General features: G+C 36.5%; 4 protein-coding genes across 5 annotated transcripts; 2 read left to right on the top strand and 2 right to left on the bottom strand.

The window, feature by feature from the left end:
• The first annotated feature begins 1,303 nt into the window (after nt 1-1,303).
• On the top strand, nt 1,304-1,838 carry LOC106334064. The gene has a single exon (XM_013772419.1). The coding sequence runs from the start codon at nt 1,383-1,385 to the stop codon at nt 1,770-1,772; it is 390 nt and encodes a 129-aa protein (XP_013627873.1). The 5' UTR covers nt 1,304-1,382; the 3' UTR covers nt 1,773-1,838.
• Nucleotides 1,839-2,846: 1,008 nt separating this feature from the next.
• Nucleotides 2,847-3,527, bottom strand: LOC106334374. Its single transcript, XM_013772665.1, has 2 exons — nt 3,370-3,527; nt 2,847-3,147 (listed from the first exon to the last, which is right to left on the bottom strand). The coding sequence occupies exons 1-2, from the start codon at nt 3,525-3,527 to the stop codon at nt 2,847-2,849; spliced, it is 459 nt and encodes a 152-aa protein (XP_013628119.1).
• A 2,714-nt stretch (nt 3,528-6,241) lies between these two features.
• Nucleotides 6,242-6,920, bottom strand: LOC106328320. The gene has a single exon (XM_013766744.1). It carries the CDS (start codon nt 6,739-6,741, stop codon nt 6,349-6,351), a length of 393 nt encoding a protein of 130 aa, XP_013622198.1. The 5' UTR covers nt 6,742-6,920; the 3' UTR covers nt 6,242-6,348.
• A 119-nt stretch (nt 6,921-7,039) lies between these two features.
• Nucleotides 7,040-10,724, top strand: LOC106328321. 2 transcript variants are annotated; one of them, XM_013766745.1, is made up of 2 exons: nt 7,040-7,274; nt 10,320-10,724. In XM_013766745.1, the coding sequence occupies exons 1-2, from the start codon at nt 7,171-7,173 to the stop codon at nt 10,570-10,572; spliced, it is 357 nt and encodes a 118-aa protein (XP_013622199.1). In that variant the 5' UTR covers nt 7,040-7,170; the 3' UTR covers nt 10,573-10,724. The 2 variants fall into 2 exon arrangements, with proteins under 2 accessions (XP_013622199.1, XP_013622200.1); XM_013766746.1 differs by having other exon boundaries at nt 7,046-7,274; nt 10,323-10,724.
• Nucleotides 10,725-12,251: the final 1,527 nt, after the last annotated feature.

Below are 12,251 nucleotides of genomic sequence, written 5' to 3'. Positions count from 1 at the left end.
ACTTAGAAACTCTGAGGCATTATTCTCGACATGCTCTGTTTCCATTACTTGCACCCGATTACCAGACGAACGCGCACAAGCAGTTCAATATCTTGGTTCACTCTTGAACTACGTTCGGCTTGATCCTCGAAAGGGGTACGTAGGCAGCCTTTCATAAGGTTCAGTCCGAAATCAATCAAATTTTTTTTTTGTATTTTCTTCGTCTTTTGTTATCGAGCTGCGACTCAACTAGATTTGAGCTTTTAGGCCGCTAGAACTAGGTAACTCGCTGACAGCCTTTGCGGCCAAAGCTTTTATGATCTCTTGTAATAGTCGCAACGCTCTTACGCGGACTCGAAATAAGATCTACTGTTTTCTCTAAACTCGTTTGTTATCTTTTCACGATTCCCGCATATATTTGGTCACTTGCCGTCGGCTCTCGCAGAGATCCGGGACCTCTGGGAAATTAGGGTTTTTCTAGTTTCCTAATTTAAACGTAAATCGACAGTGCGTATTTCGGTTCCCACAGTTATTATCTTGTTACCGTTGAGCATAGCTCCAGATGTAATCGCTTAAACTCGTTTTAGATTTAATATAATCGTTTGTGTCACAAAAAAAAAGGTCCAACATCATGCAAAGATTTTCGAGAACACATGTACTTTTGGTTTGATCCGTTGAGAAACTTCTGACTCTAGTGCCGAGACGTTTCCACCATCCACGGGGATTGTTGCTTTAAGGGCTAAACCTTTTGAATTGATAGCCAAATTCAAACTTCAATGCTGATTGGATATATANNATATTCATATATACATTTTTTTTTTTTTTTTTTTTTTTTTTTTATTGTTAACCGAGGGTCTCAGGCCGGGGCCCAGACATCTCTCGAGGCCCGCAACAGCCACGTCATTTCTACCCCAGAAGTAGCAGGGTGAGCCCGGGTGGCCCGGCGTAGGGGTATATCTGAGGGGGAGGTTCGAACTCGCGGCCTTTAGGACCATTGCGAGCCGCCTCACACCACTCGACCACCAACGTCGGGTTCATGTGTTTTTTCTTACTCTCTAAGGATATCATAATGGACTATAGCCATAATCTCATAATAAATAATAATAATCTAACCTTTTTACATGATATTTCAAGACATGCGATAAGTGAACGATAGAGTGAATTCATATAGTTCGTTGCTGCATGTTTTTTATAAACGCTAGAATAATGCAACTGAAAGATCTCTTTCATATTTTAGTGCAACCAAAAGATCTTCCTATCTAAGATTTTATATTCCTTTTCTCTCTTATAAATACAAAACCCTAAAAACTATCTCAAGGCTTCACCAAGATCGAAGCATCAAAACCACTATCTCATTTACATTTTGTTTCCTATATTATATCAACATTTGCATCATCATCATCATGAAATCAGTGTCGCTCATAGTCATTCTTCTCACCTCATCCTCTCTTTCACCTCAAACCGTAACATCATTCTCCTTATTTCCGTTTCCGTTTCCCCTTCCCATTCCATTTTCACTTCCATTTTCGCTCCCTTCTATATTTGGTGGAATAATCGGTAGAGATAATCACAGCGAGCTAGCTAGGAGGTGCTTCCCTGACCTAGGAGACGGAGAGGCCTGCATGGCTGAGATATTCGGGTCATTCTTCAACCGTCAGATAACTATAGGGCCAGAATGTTGCAAGGCCATTGTTGAGATCGATGAAGACTGTACACAAGCCGTTTTTAAACAGTTCAGCGATTCTTTATTTACTAGTTCCGTCAAGCAGTTTTGCTCTTACATCAATAGCTGATGCAAACTTTGTTTAGGATAATTTTTTGGACTTTTTGGTCTATAAAAGGTTAAATTTAGACTTATAGTTTTGTTTTTAAGTTTATTTCTGTGATTTCTTGTTTTGGATTATTATTTTTAATTATAAAACACTGCTGTTCTTTTTCTTAAACATCTTATAAAAGGACACATTCTAAGACGAAGGCTCCACCATACTCTATACTTTTTAGAATAAGAAAAAAATCATTTTTATTAAATAATATGGGTTCCCACTTAAACAAGTGGTAAAAACTGAGTGGTAAATTGGAGTAAATCATTTTACACTGGACCACCATATTTGGAGTAAACATTTTTTTCTATCATTTGTTTTTTTCCTAGATAATATTTCCATTCCAGGAAAGTAGTGAGAAAATTTACTCTAATATGATGGGTACGAGTACCTTTTAGTCTACTTTTTGTTGCGCTCGCAGATCAACGATCATAGCCTAAAACCTATATAGTAAAACCTAAAGCAAAGAATGTAAATTCACTTACTTCCAAGATGATCAGTCACCGTGTGTTGTAACACCTCTCTTCCTATTAATCACAATGTGGAAGAGAGAACGTTGTTCATTGAAGAGGACCACGATTCTTGGATACAAAGAGCTGAGAATATCACGAAGACAAAAACTAACTGATCTTGTCAGTCTAATGGCCCAGAAATATTAGAAATATCTTGCCAGTTTCTTCTGATTCTTGCTTTTAATTTTTTTATTGATTTATATATGACTTCAAAAAGTGCTGTGTGTATACAGTATACTATTCAATAACATACATATACATCTCATTCTTGTTATTTCTTACTCTTGGAAATATTTCTTATGTAGTACAAAATTGTCCTAGAGCTTTTGGTGTTTCTAAAGTTCCCCAAAGCTCTTGTATATACGGTGAAGTGTAGGCAGCTAATTTAAAATAAACTAAAATTACACTACGAAGTCAAAATACTTATAAGTTATACATATTCACATACAATTTAGAAGACGTACGCTACAAGAAACATCGTCCCAAACGAAACCTAGTTCCTTTAGAGAGAATATAATCTATAAAACGTTTCGGTTTAGCTTCGAGTAACCAAAGACGATATATGAGCGGCAGAGAGCGTCTGGGCTCTAGGCGGCCTGTTACCAGAAAGTCGCGGCGGCCTATCGTTTCCGGCTAGGAAATCATCTTGGCCGCCTAAGTTTCTCTCTGATGCGCCGCCAGGTCCGGAGAATCGACGACAGTGAAGGTTCTCCCGTCGCTGCTTTAGTTTTGCGTTGAAAGGATTCTCAGGTTTCGCGAGATCTTCTACGGTTAGCGCTTCCGACAACGAAGTGAATGATTGTGATTTACCTTTGTAATGTTTAGACAGTCCTCTCCTGTTGTTAAAATTCCAAACATAAGAATATGGGATAAATTTTCAAAATATACAAAGCGTTCGGAACAAAATGAAATACTATTTTCATATAACAGGTGGTTATGTATCTACTGAATCACCCTGAAAATAAAACTTTTCGCGTTATACTCCTAAAGAATTAAATTTCTACTAAAAGCCCTCTGCATATTGGTGAGTAACCAAAAAAATACTTGATTCTCCTTACCTTAAAGAAAATGAACCACGACGGGCCGAATCGTCAGGAGAGTTTGGAAAAGAAGAGGGAGATATAAAACCTTCATCTGCATCTGCGTCCCTAGCGCAATTTCCGCGTCTGCGTTCTTCACCCAACATAAGAGACTCCATCTGTTCTTGATAGTGCATGTTTTTCCTCAAAGCCGCTTCTAGTTTATCAAAAACTTGATAACAAAAACCGTGGCTTTTTATACAAACAATTTATTATTATTTGATAAACGTAAGCATACTTTATTGGTAGATTTTTGGTCTGAAATGTTTAATAAATGCTTATTTTTATCTGAAATGTTCAAATTTAAAACATTATCTTGTGAAATCTGTTTCTCAAGCAACATGATCACGCCCATGAACATGGGTTCTGGTCTTGCGGTCGTTATATAATAGTTTTCAGGTCGGGATATGATATTTTGTGGAATGGTTGTGGCCGATAGTGACAGATGGAAAGAGTTGAGAAATGGATGGAGACTGGATGCTTGGTACGTGGTGGGAGAAAGCAGATGACACGAATAACGAGGTCACTGAGACTGAGAGTGTAATGAACCTAGAGATACGTGTCGAACTACGTTGAACAGATTCAGGACTTTTGGGCCATGATTGAGATAAACAAACTTTATTTCGAGTAGACCGGCCCCGTAGCACATGATTAATTTACAAACCAAAAAATAAAAACATAATGAAATCATGAGCTACGCAAATCGAATCAAGAAGTCAATTAACAATGCAGTAAACTTAAAATAAAGTGTCAATTAACATATGCAGTACTACATTTTTAGGGATTTATTTATAATTTTTTTTGGCTAGCACTCTTAAATATGTTGCATGGAAACTCTGTTGAAGGTCCGTTTCATGTTTCAGAAACGTTTCGGAATCGGAATCTCTCGGAAACTCGCGTAAATGTACTGGAAACCCGTTTCTTAAAAAATTTCAGTTTGGAAATTTAATGAAAACTTTACTTTTCTATTTTGAAAACTCGCGATTCTGTTTTGGAAACGCTAAAAATTCTTTTTTTTTATTATTTTAGAACAAATTGTATAAATAATTAATAAATATAAGGATTAGTTTGTTATTTTGATAGTGGTCATGTTTGATAGAGCTAATGAAAATGAGGTTGAAGATGATGTTATTGATATTTGACTTATTTTTATGATTTTTATTTTATTTAAGCTATTTAATATTTAAGTAATGAGTTTTGTTATTTTGAATTTTATATGACTTTAATGTTTAATGATGATTTATGTTATTTTCGTATGATTAAATAAAATGGATATTTGTTTATTTATATTTTAAGATATGCTAACCATAATAAAAATGAATGCAAATATTAATTATATATATATATATTTATATTTAAAGACGTTTCTAAAACGTTTCCAAAACAAAACAAAAAATCAATAATCACGTTTTCACGTTTCGAAACGTTTCGTTTCCACGTATCCGTTTCTGTTTACATGCATCCTAACCTAGGTCTTAATAAAGTCTATTTATCTTGATGATAAAAAAAATTATAAGAAATTTATGCTATAACATTATGCTAATGTTACAGAGATCATCGTCTCAATTTAGAGACATTAACACAAGCAGAGAAACTGTTAAATGATTTAAAAAATATATATATAACTAGATCTCGATCCGCGCAACCGCGCAGATTTTTGTTTTCATTTATTTTTATATAAATATTTTGTTTTCAATTCTAAATTGGTATATAATATAATATATATGTATCTATCAATTTTTTAAAACATAATAAGTTTACTGTATATTTTTTTTATTGAATAGATTGTTTCAAATTTTCACATGTATCTGTATCTTTTTCTATATATATATTTCGGATTATTATTTCATTATTAAAATAGTAACTATATATATAAAGATTAGTAAAATATTGTTTTATTGTCATATTCAAAGATATTGTAACATTTCACAAATTTAAAAAGTTTTTAAAAAATTAAACTTTTCGCTTAATAGATTTATATTATCGATTAAATAATTAAACATTTAGTTTTTGTTTAATTTTTAAAATAAACTATATAGTTTAAAATTTGTTTTCATTGGTTTAAAGTAGTAAATATTAATCATTGTTAGATAATATGATTTTTGTTATTTAAAAAAAGAAATCTTTATAATTTTAAAAATTAACATCGACAAATATTTAAATATTTAGCATATAGAGGTATAGTATTACAACATTAAATTATATCTATTTAATTTATACTATCTATAAATCCAATAGATCATCTATCGTTTAAATCTAATTATTGGTAGTCCAACAAAAATTTCTGGTAGGCCTAAAATTTAAATAATAAGATTATATATTAAATATAATATGACTTTCTATGAATATGTCTATTATGTCCATTTTTAAAAAAAATCACATATGAATCAAAGTTGTGACTTCTGTTTTAATATATAATCTGTTTTAATATATAAGATATATATATATATATACTTCCCAAACTGTTTGATGAAATCTTTGAAGTATTACATTCCTGCTCAGGGCTAGTATGGTTATGTGTTGAGTTACTCTCACTAAGATCTTTTTCTATTTTCTTGGACGAGATGTTCAAGAAACAATAGACAATACACAATCTACGTACATCTATCAAAAACAATTAAGGTTTGTCTATTCTACACCATTCCATCATCTTGTGTAGAATGTCCACTGTTCAGTAATGGCCAATCTAAGATTCATAATCTATTCTAGCATCTATCAATCACATACTATTTACTTATGAACTCACATTGAACAAAACTAAACAAAAAGAACGTTCTATCCTTACTTTACCAAAATTGCATCCCAAGTGTTCTAATTCCTAGTCAGCATCAGCATAAAAGAGACTAGAGTGTGACATAAGATAAATGATTCATTCAAATCAAAATTCAATTTCAATCAGTAAAAGACAAACAGAAAACAGAAAAAAAAGCAGTAAAAGATACTCGAAGGACGATACGATCAATCCTTGCTCTTGAGCCTCTCGATCCGCTGGTTAAGCTGCTCGATCTTAACCACCAAATGAGTAACAGAGTAGAGTATCCAGTAGAACACAAGCGCGGCCGCGATGAGAAGCGCGTTTCGCTGGGATTTCATCATCGATTTCTGGTGACGGAGGTGTTCCGACGGCGTGCAGGAGTCTCCGTCGCACGAAGGCATCGTCTCGTACTTCCAGTAGATGTCCATCAACAGGAAGAGGCACAAAGGGACTATCGATAGAAACGGTTTCAGGAGATTACGCGTGACGCCGACCAATCCCTTGCGGAGACCGTCGAGCCCCGGCATCGTCAGAAGGATGACCATGATCGCTTCAGCCGCCGCTGCGTAGCCTAACACAACCCATTCGAGAGCCATTTCTCACTGATCGATCAAAGGCAGATTTGTATCTGTTCTTGAATTTTCAGACAAGAGGTTAAGGAACGTGAAACACGTGTCGCACGTTGCTCAAAATGAAGAAGTTAATGGGCCAAGCTAATTTCAGCCCAAATAATTACAAAGACTTAAAATAGGCCGTTTTTATAAAGCCCGAGAAGGTCTTTATTCACACACCGTCCATCCGTCAAGTAACGGTGTTAGAAGAAGTTGAAACGGCGACGTTTGGTAGGTGAGACACGCGGATCAGATTGTGCTTTGTCTCCTAATTCTATCTCTTCAAGAGCATTATATACGTACAGAATAAACCTGTGTTAAGTCATCATACTAACTATCACACACACAAAAAGGAATAAGTCAAGAAAATCTATCTTCTCATCTAAGATCTTCGGAGGAAAAACTGAGTTGTATATGGCAACCAGATCAAAGAGTTTTCAGTTGATCACCGGCTTAAAGAAGCACCTCGTTGACAGCGTCTTCCCACGCGCCACCGCGTCTGCTCCCTTCACTTCAAGGTATCAAACACACACACACACACTGTATATTTTTATTCTACAGTTTTATTTGATGTTTCTTTGAACCTAAGTTAAAAGATATATAAACATTAGCGACATAAAATGAGAAAATACTACATTTTCCTGTGGAAGTATATATGTTTCCCAACAGTGTATTAGTAGAATTTTTTATTTTGGTAAAACTAATATAAACACCTTAGATTTCTTTCTTTTTTGGTTTAACGTCAGACATATTAGATTAGAGGTTTGGTGAAGGTTCGTTCAAACAAAAATAAAACAAGTTATAGATTAGAGGTTTGGTTTTGATTAAGTCTCTTTGTTTAGTATCATTGTTGGTCCAAATATTTTACTCTTCGGCTTCGTTAAATTCAAGATACTATTCCAGTATTCCTAGATCTTGAAAGTTCATATATCGGGTTTTTTCAAGAGCTAAGGATTCAGATCAATCATATAATACAATTTTTTAAAAAAATTATTTTCAGTGTCATATATTTTAACTTTTTTCTCTTTCCAAATAGTACCATACTTGCTTAATTTTCACGAAATGGATCTGAAAAAGAATCATATGATTTTGGTACAAGTGTACTAAAACCTTCAAACTCTTTAGAAAAAAAAGATCCTTTTACCTTTTTTACAAAGAATCGTACAGAAAGCACAAGCAATGTACAAGTGTACAGCGCATGAAAGAGATCCTTTTACCTTTTTTCTACAAAGAATCGTACAGAAAGCACAAGCAATGTACAAGTGTACAGTGCATGAAAAATATGGCATATGCCTTTTGGCTTAAATGGATAATACCAAAGCATATATCAGATTCAGGTTCTGACACATTGCTTGTATTTGTAGTTTACCAACACTTTTCGAATCCTTCACTTGACTCAAACAAAAGTTGAAAAACTCTGAACTGTAACCTAATGATTTTCCATCTTTTCATTCTTTGTATTTATTTATTTCTATGGCAATTTTCCTTTTTTAATTCAAACATAGTCTTAGTTATATTTTTGAGACAGTCCATTACAGAAAATTCATTGTTTAGATGAGTAGACGTGACGTGGCTGGTTACTTTTTAACATCGTGAGATTACGATAAGATAAGAATTGGACCGACAGCTTTGAAGATTTAGTCGATAGAAACTTTGATGGCTGACCATGTCATGTTCTAACATTACTTTCTTTTTTTTTTCAACACAACTTAATTCCATTACTCTTCAAACTGCTTGACTACAACGATTAGAGAGAATTAACCATCCTCTTTGATTGAAAACATAAACTACAACAATGTAAACTAAACAAGATAATTCTTCAAATGAAAATGACAACGGATTCAAGACGAAGCTTGAATGCGTCGGGGTAGTCTTCACGACAAAATCGGACAGCATAGAAATAGTCACATATAATGACTTTGAAGACCAGCTCTCATAGACGAAGCTGAAACCGGGAACTCAACAACGAGTTCGGGAATTCCTCTCCTTTCATAGAAAGGAGGTATGGTGATGACAGAGACCAACCCGGTGAACCCACCGGCAAACTATTCTTCGTAAAAGGGAAATATGGCATTAAGCTCAAGATAAAGACCCCCGTGAACCCACCGGAAATCCTTTGCATTTTTGCCACACTTAACAAATCATGAAACACGGGTTTAAGATTTGGTGGGCCAGCAAGATGAATAACAGATTCACGGATCTTACAGGGCCATGCCCATAAGATTAACATTCTCGGCTTTGAACTGAACGCCTGCTTGATCGGGAGACTTGAAAGCTTAGGGTTCTTGCCGGAGTTGAAGGGGCAGTCGCCGGTTATGAAGCACGGCATGTCAGCTGATGGTAAGCTATTCTCCCCGGAGTCGACAAGACTCACAACACCATCTATCGAAGATGGAGCAGAACTGTCGTCAGCGCGTCGGACCTCGCCGTATCCATAGTAGAGTCTTTCAAAACGGGACCTTGTCGGGATGGAGGTGGTGGTTGTCGGGATGGAGGTGGTGGTTGTCCATATCAACCAAAATGCTTCCAGATCTGAACGGCTGGTCAAGCGTGGAGCCCCACAGACAGCAGACGTTCGGTCACCGGAAGCTAAAGGAGGAAGGAGGACTTGCGGTGGAAGGGAGGAAGAGATCCATCGAAAATCTTCGGTGGAGAGTCTCTGAGTTACGTTGATGGAGACAAGGCTCGCAGATCTGCACGAGACAAGCGAGGAGCCAAGGTAGAGGCTGCAGCGAGGGGAGGAAACGCTTGGACGAGATGTAGACCGGGAACCCCCGGAGAAACAAACAATTCCGGTGGTATCCAAACCGCCAGAGAATGCCATACGAGTCATCTCAAAGGAGGGAGGAGCCGAGCACGGAAAAGACAACACAAAAACTCCAAAAGAACTTAAGTAGACAGAGACCAGAGTGAAGAGAAGCATGAGAGGAAGGAAACAGAGGCGACGCCGGCGAGAAGATGCGCCGCCGGCGCCGTGAAACGGTGACCAAAGGAGTTTCTCGAGAATTGTGCCTGCGAGGTTTATTAGGGCGAACTCGTCACAAAGGGATGATGTGTTTATTCAATTGAGCTTATGATACTGATATTCACAAGGAAAAGCCTAAACATTTGAGAAAGATTGAAGAATTAGGATCTAGCCAGCCAAAATGCAAAACTCAGATACTTGAAGGTTATCAACTAAGGTAAGTACCCCAATTTGAAAAAAAAAAATTTGGTCTTTCTGTTCTAACATTACTTTCTATCTTTAATGATATACAAAGACCAAAACAAAAACAAAATCTATAATGGCCCCGCCCCGTCTTTATAATAAGAATCCATTTCTTTTTTGCTTGTTCTGTGTATTTTGTGGTGGCAATGTCTCACCTACCTAGCAACCAATCTCCCACCCACTAGGAAAATAGTACTGAACATTATTGTATCAGAAAAATAAAATACTGAGGAAATTAAATTTTATCTACATATCCAAGTTGTAGTGCGACTAATTTCGATAGAAACAAAGTTCTTTTAAATATTCTACGTTTGTTTATTCAAATAATTAATTTAAATTTGAACTTTTATTGTAGCAGGAGTTACTCCTCGGCGTATGACAAGAACGTGGAGGATGAATTGCAGGCAAGTGCAGTTCCCGATGATGTCATAAAGCCAGAGTCTGAGAAATATTGGTCTCCTCATCCTCAAACCGGAGTCTTTGGCCCCTCCACGACTGAGCACAGTCCAGCAGCGGAGGCTGCTCGCCAAGATTCGGCTGTGCTAGAGGAGACTGCTTGGTTTCGTCCCACAAGTCTCGAGGACTCGGACAAGTCTCACCATGTCTAAGTCCCTATCTTTTCTCCTTCCGTTTGTTGTACTTTCTAATGTGTAATGTTGTAATAAATCTCGAAGTAGACAAACTGCATGTGAAGTATTGTCCTGGAAAACTAAACAAAACCAGAACCAAATTCGATTTCCTAGGTTCCGGTAATCATTCACGAGCTGAAACCAAACCGGTTAAGGAAAACACGGATAAATAAAATTTTAAACCGGTTTATCCATCGTTGACCCAAAGATAGATCATAAATTCTCTGAAGAATGAAAATTAATTAGTCAGCAAAAATTCAGCAAGTAAAAGAGTTTTTTTTTTGTCATCAAACTCTCTTAAGAGTTAAAAGGTTAAAAGTAAAACTAATAGATATTTTTTTCTACCTCTTCACCTGATATCCCTATGTACCAATAACTAACCAAAGTCTCTTTACGTAAATTGTTCTCCATACTACGCCAAATTTTCCTCAGAGCATCACACAATAAAAGGCTGGTGGATGCTCAAAAGACCCCATCACTTAAATTTTTGTTGGTTTTTTCCTCCATTATCTCAAAACCTAAAATTATGATCCATAACCAAGAAGCCCAAAAAGAAAAAAAATCTAAAGAAAAATGGAGAAAGACGAAGAAGTGTGTAGAAAAAGGAAGTGTGTAGAAGATGAAGTGTGTAGAACTAACTTGTAGTCTCCACTTACTAGTATAAATAGGGGTGCTTAGCACCATTTGTAATCATCCCACATCAAGCAAAGCAATAGAGAGAAAACATTTAATAAAGAGTTCTAAGAGTCTTAAGAAATCTCCAAACACAAGCCTTAGTGAAAATCCCTTTCCCAAAAATAAGAAGGTTATCTTAAACACTAACCGTCTACATTCCATCTCAACCTCTCAAAGAAAATATTATCCGCTATTTTTCCCAACAGCTGGTATTAGAGAAAGGTTACCGTTATCTTTGAAGAAGTGAAGATGGAGGCAACCGTTACCGTTGAAGGTGACATGTTCAAGCTCACGACGGACAACTTCTCTTATTGGAAACCGATGATGGAAGATCACCTTTATTGTAAGGATTTGCATGAGCCCATCATCATGAAGGATAAGCCGGAAGGAAAGGATGATAAAGCATGGGAAATTCTTAATAGAAAGGCGGTTGCCGTAATACGTAAGTATTTCGACCGATCTCTCTTTGAACATGTCTCTACCTACACAAATGCTTTTGAATTATGGACAAAACTTGAATCCATGATTCAAAAGAAAACGCCTCGAAACAAAGCTCTTCTTGTTCGACGGTTGGTAAAGTTGAAGTACAAGGATGGCTTTCAAGGAGTTTGTAGCCCAAGCAGAACAAAGTACGGGTCAAAAACTCAAGTGTGTTCGATCTGACAATGGCGGAGAGTACTGAGGTCCCTTTGAAGCGTTTTTCAAAGCTCATGGAATCAGGATGGAGAAGACACCACCAAAGACGCCACAACTGAATGGGCTAGCTAGTCACTGATAGCCTTCTAAACGAAGAAGTTCGCAGGAAGGAGCGAGGTTCGAGTTCTTATTCAGAAGCTAACATTCTTGATAGACGGGGTAGAGAAGAGACTCGTAGTCACAACAGAAGCAGAGGACGAGACCAATCTCGAGGAAGATCAAAGTCACGTCAGAGAGTCACCTGCTATTACTGTGGCAAGCTGGGTCACATGAAGTTGGAATGTCGG

The sequence above is a fragment of the Brassica oleracea genome, chromosome C3 (genome assembly GCF_000695525.1).
Source record: "Brassica oleracea var. oleracea cultivar TO1000 chromosome C3, BOL, whole genome shotgun sequence".
NCBI lineage: Eukaryota > Viridiplantae > Streptophyta > Magnoliopsida > Brassicales > Brassicaceae > Brassica > Brassica oleracea.
This window is presented reverse-complemented; position numbering and strand designations above follow the sequence as displayed.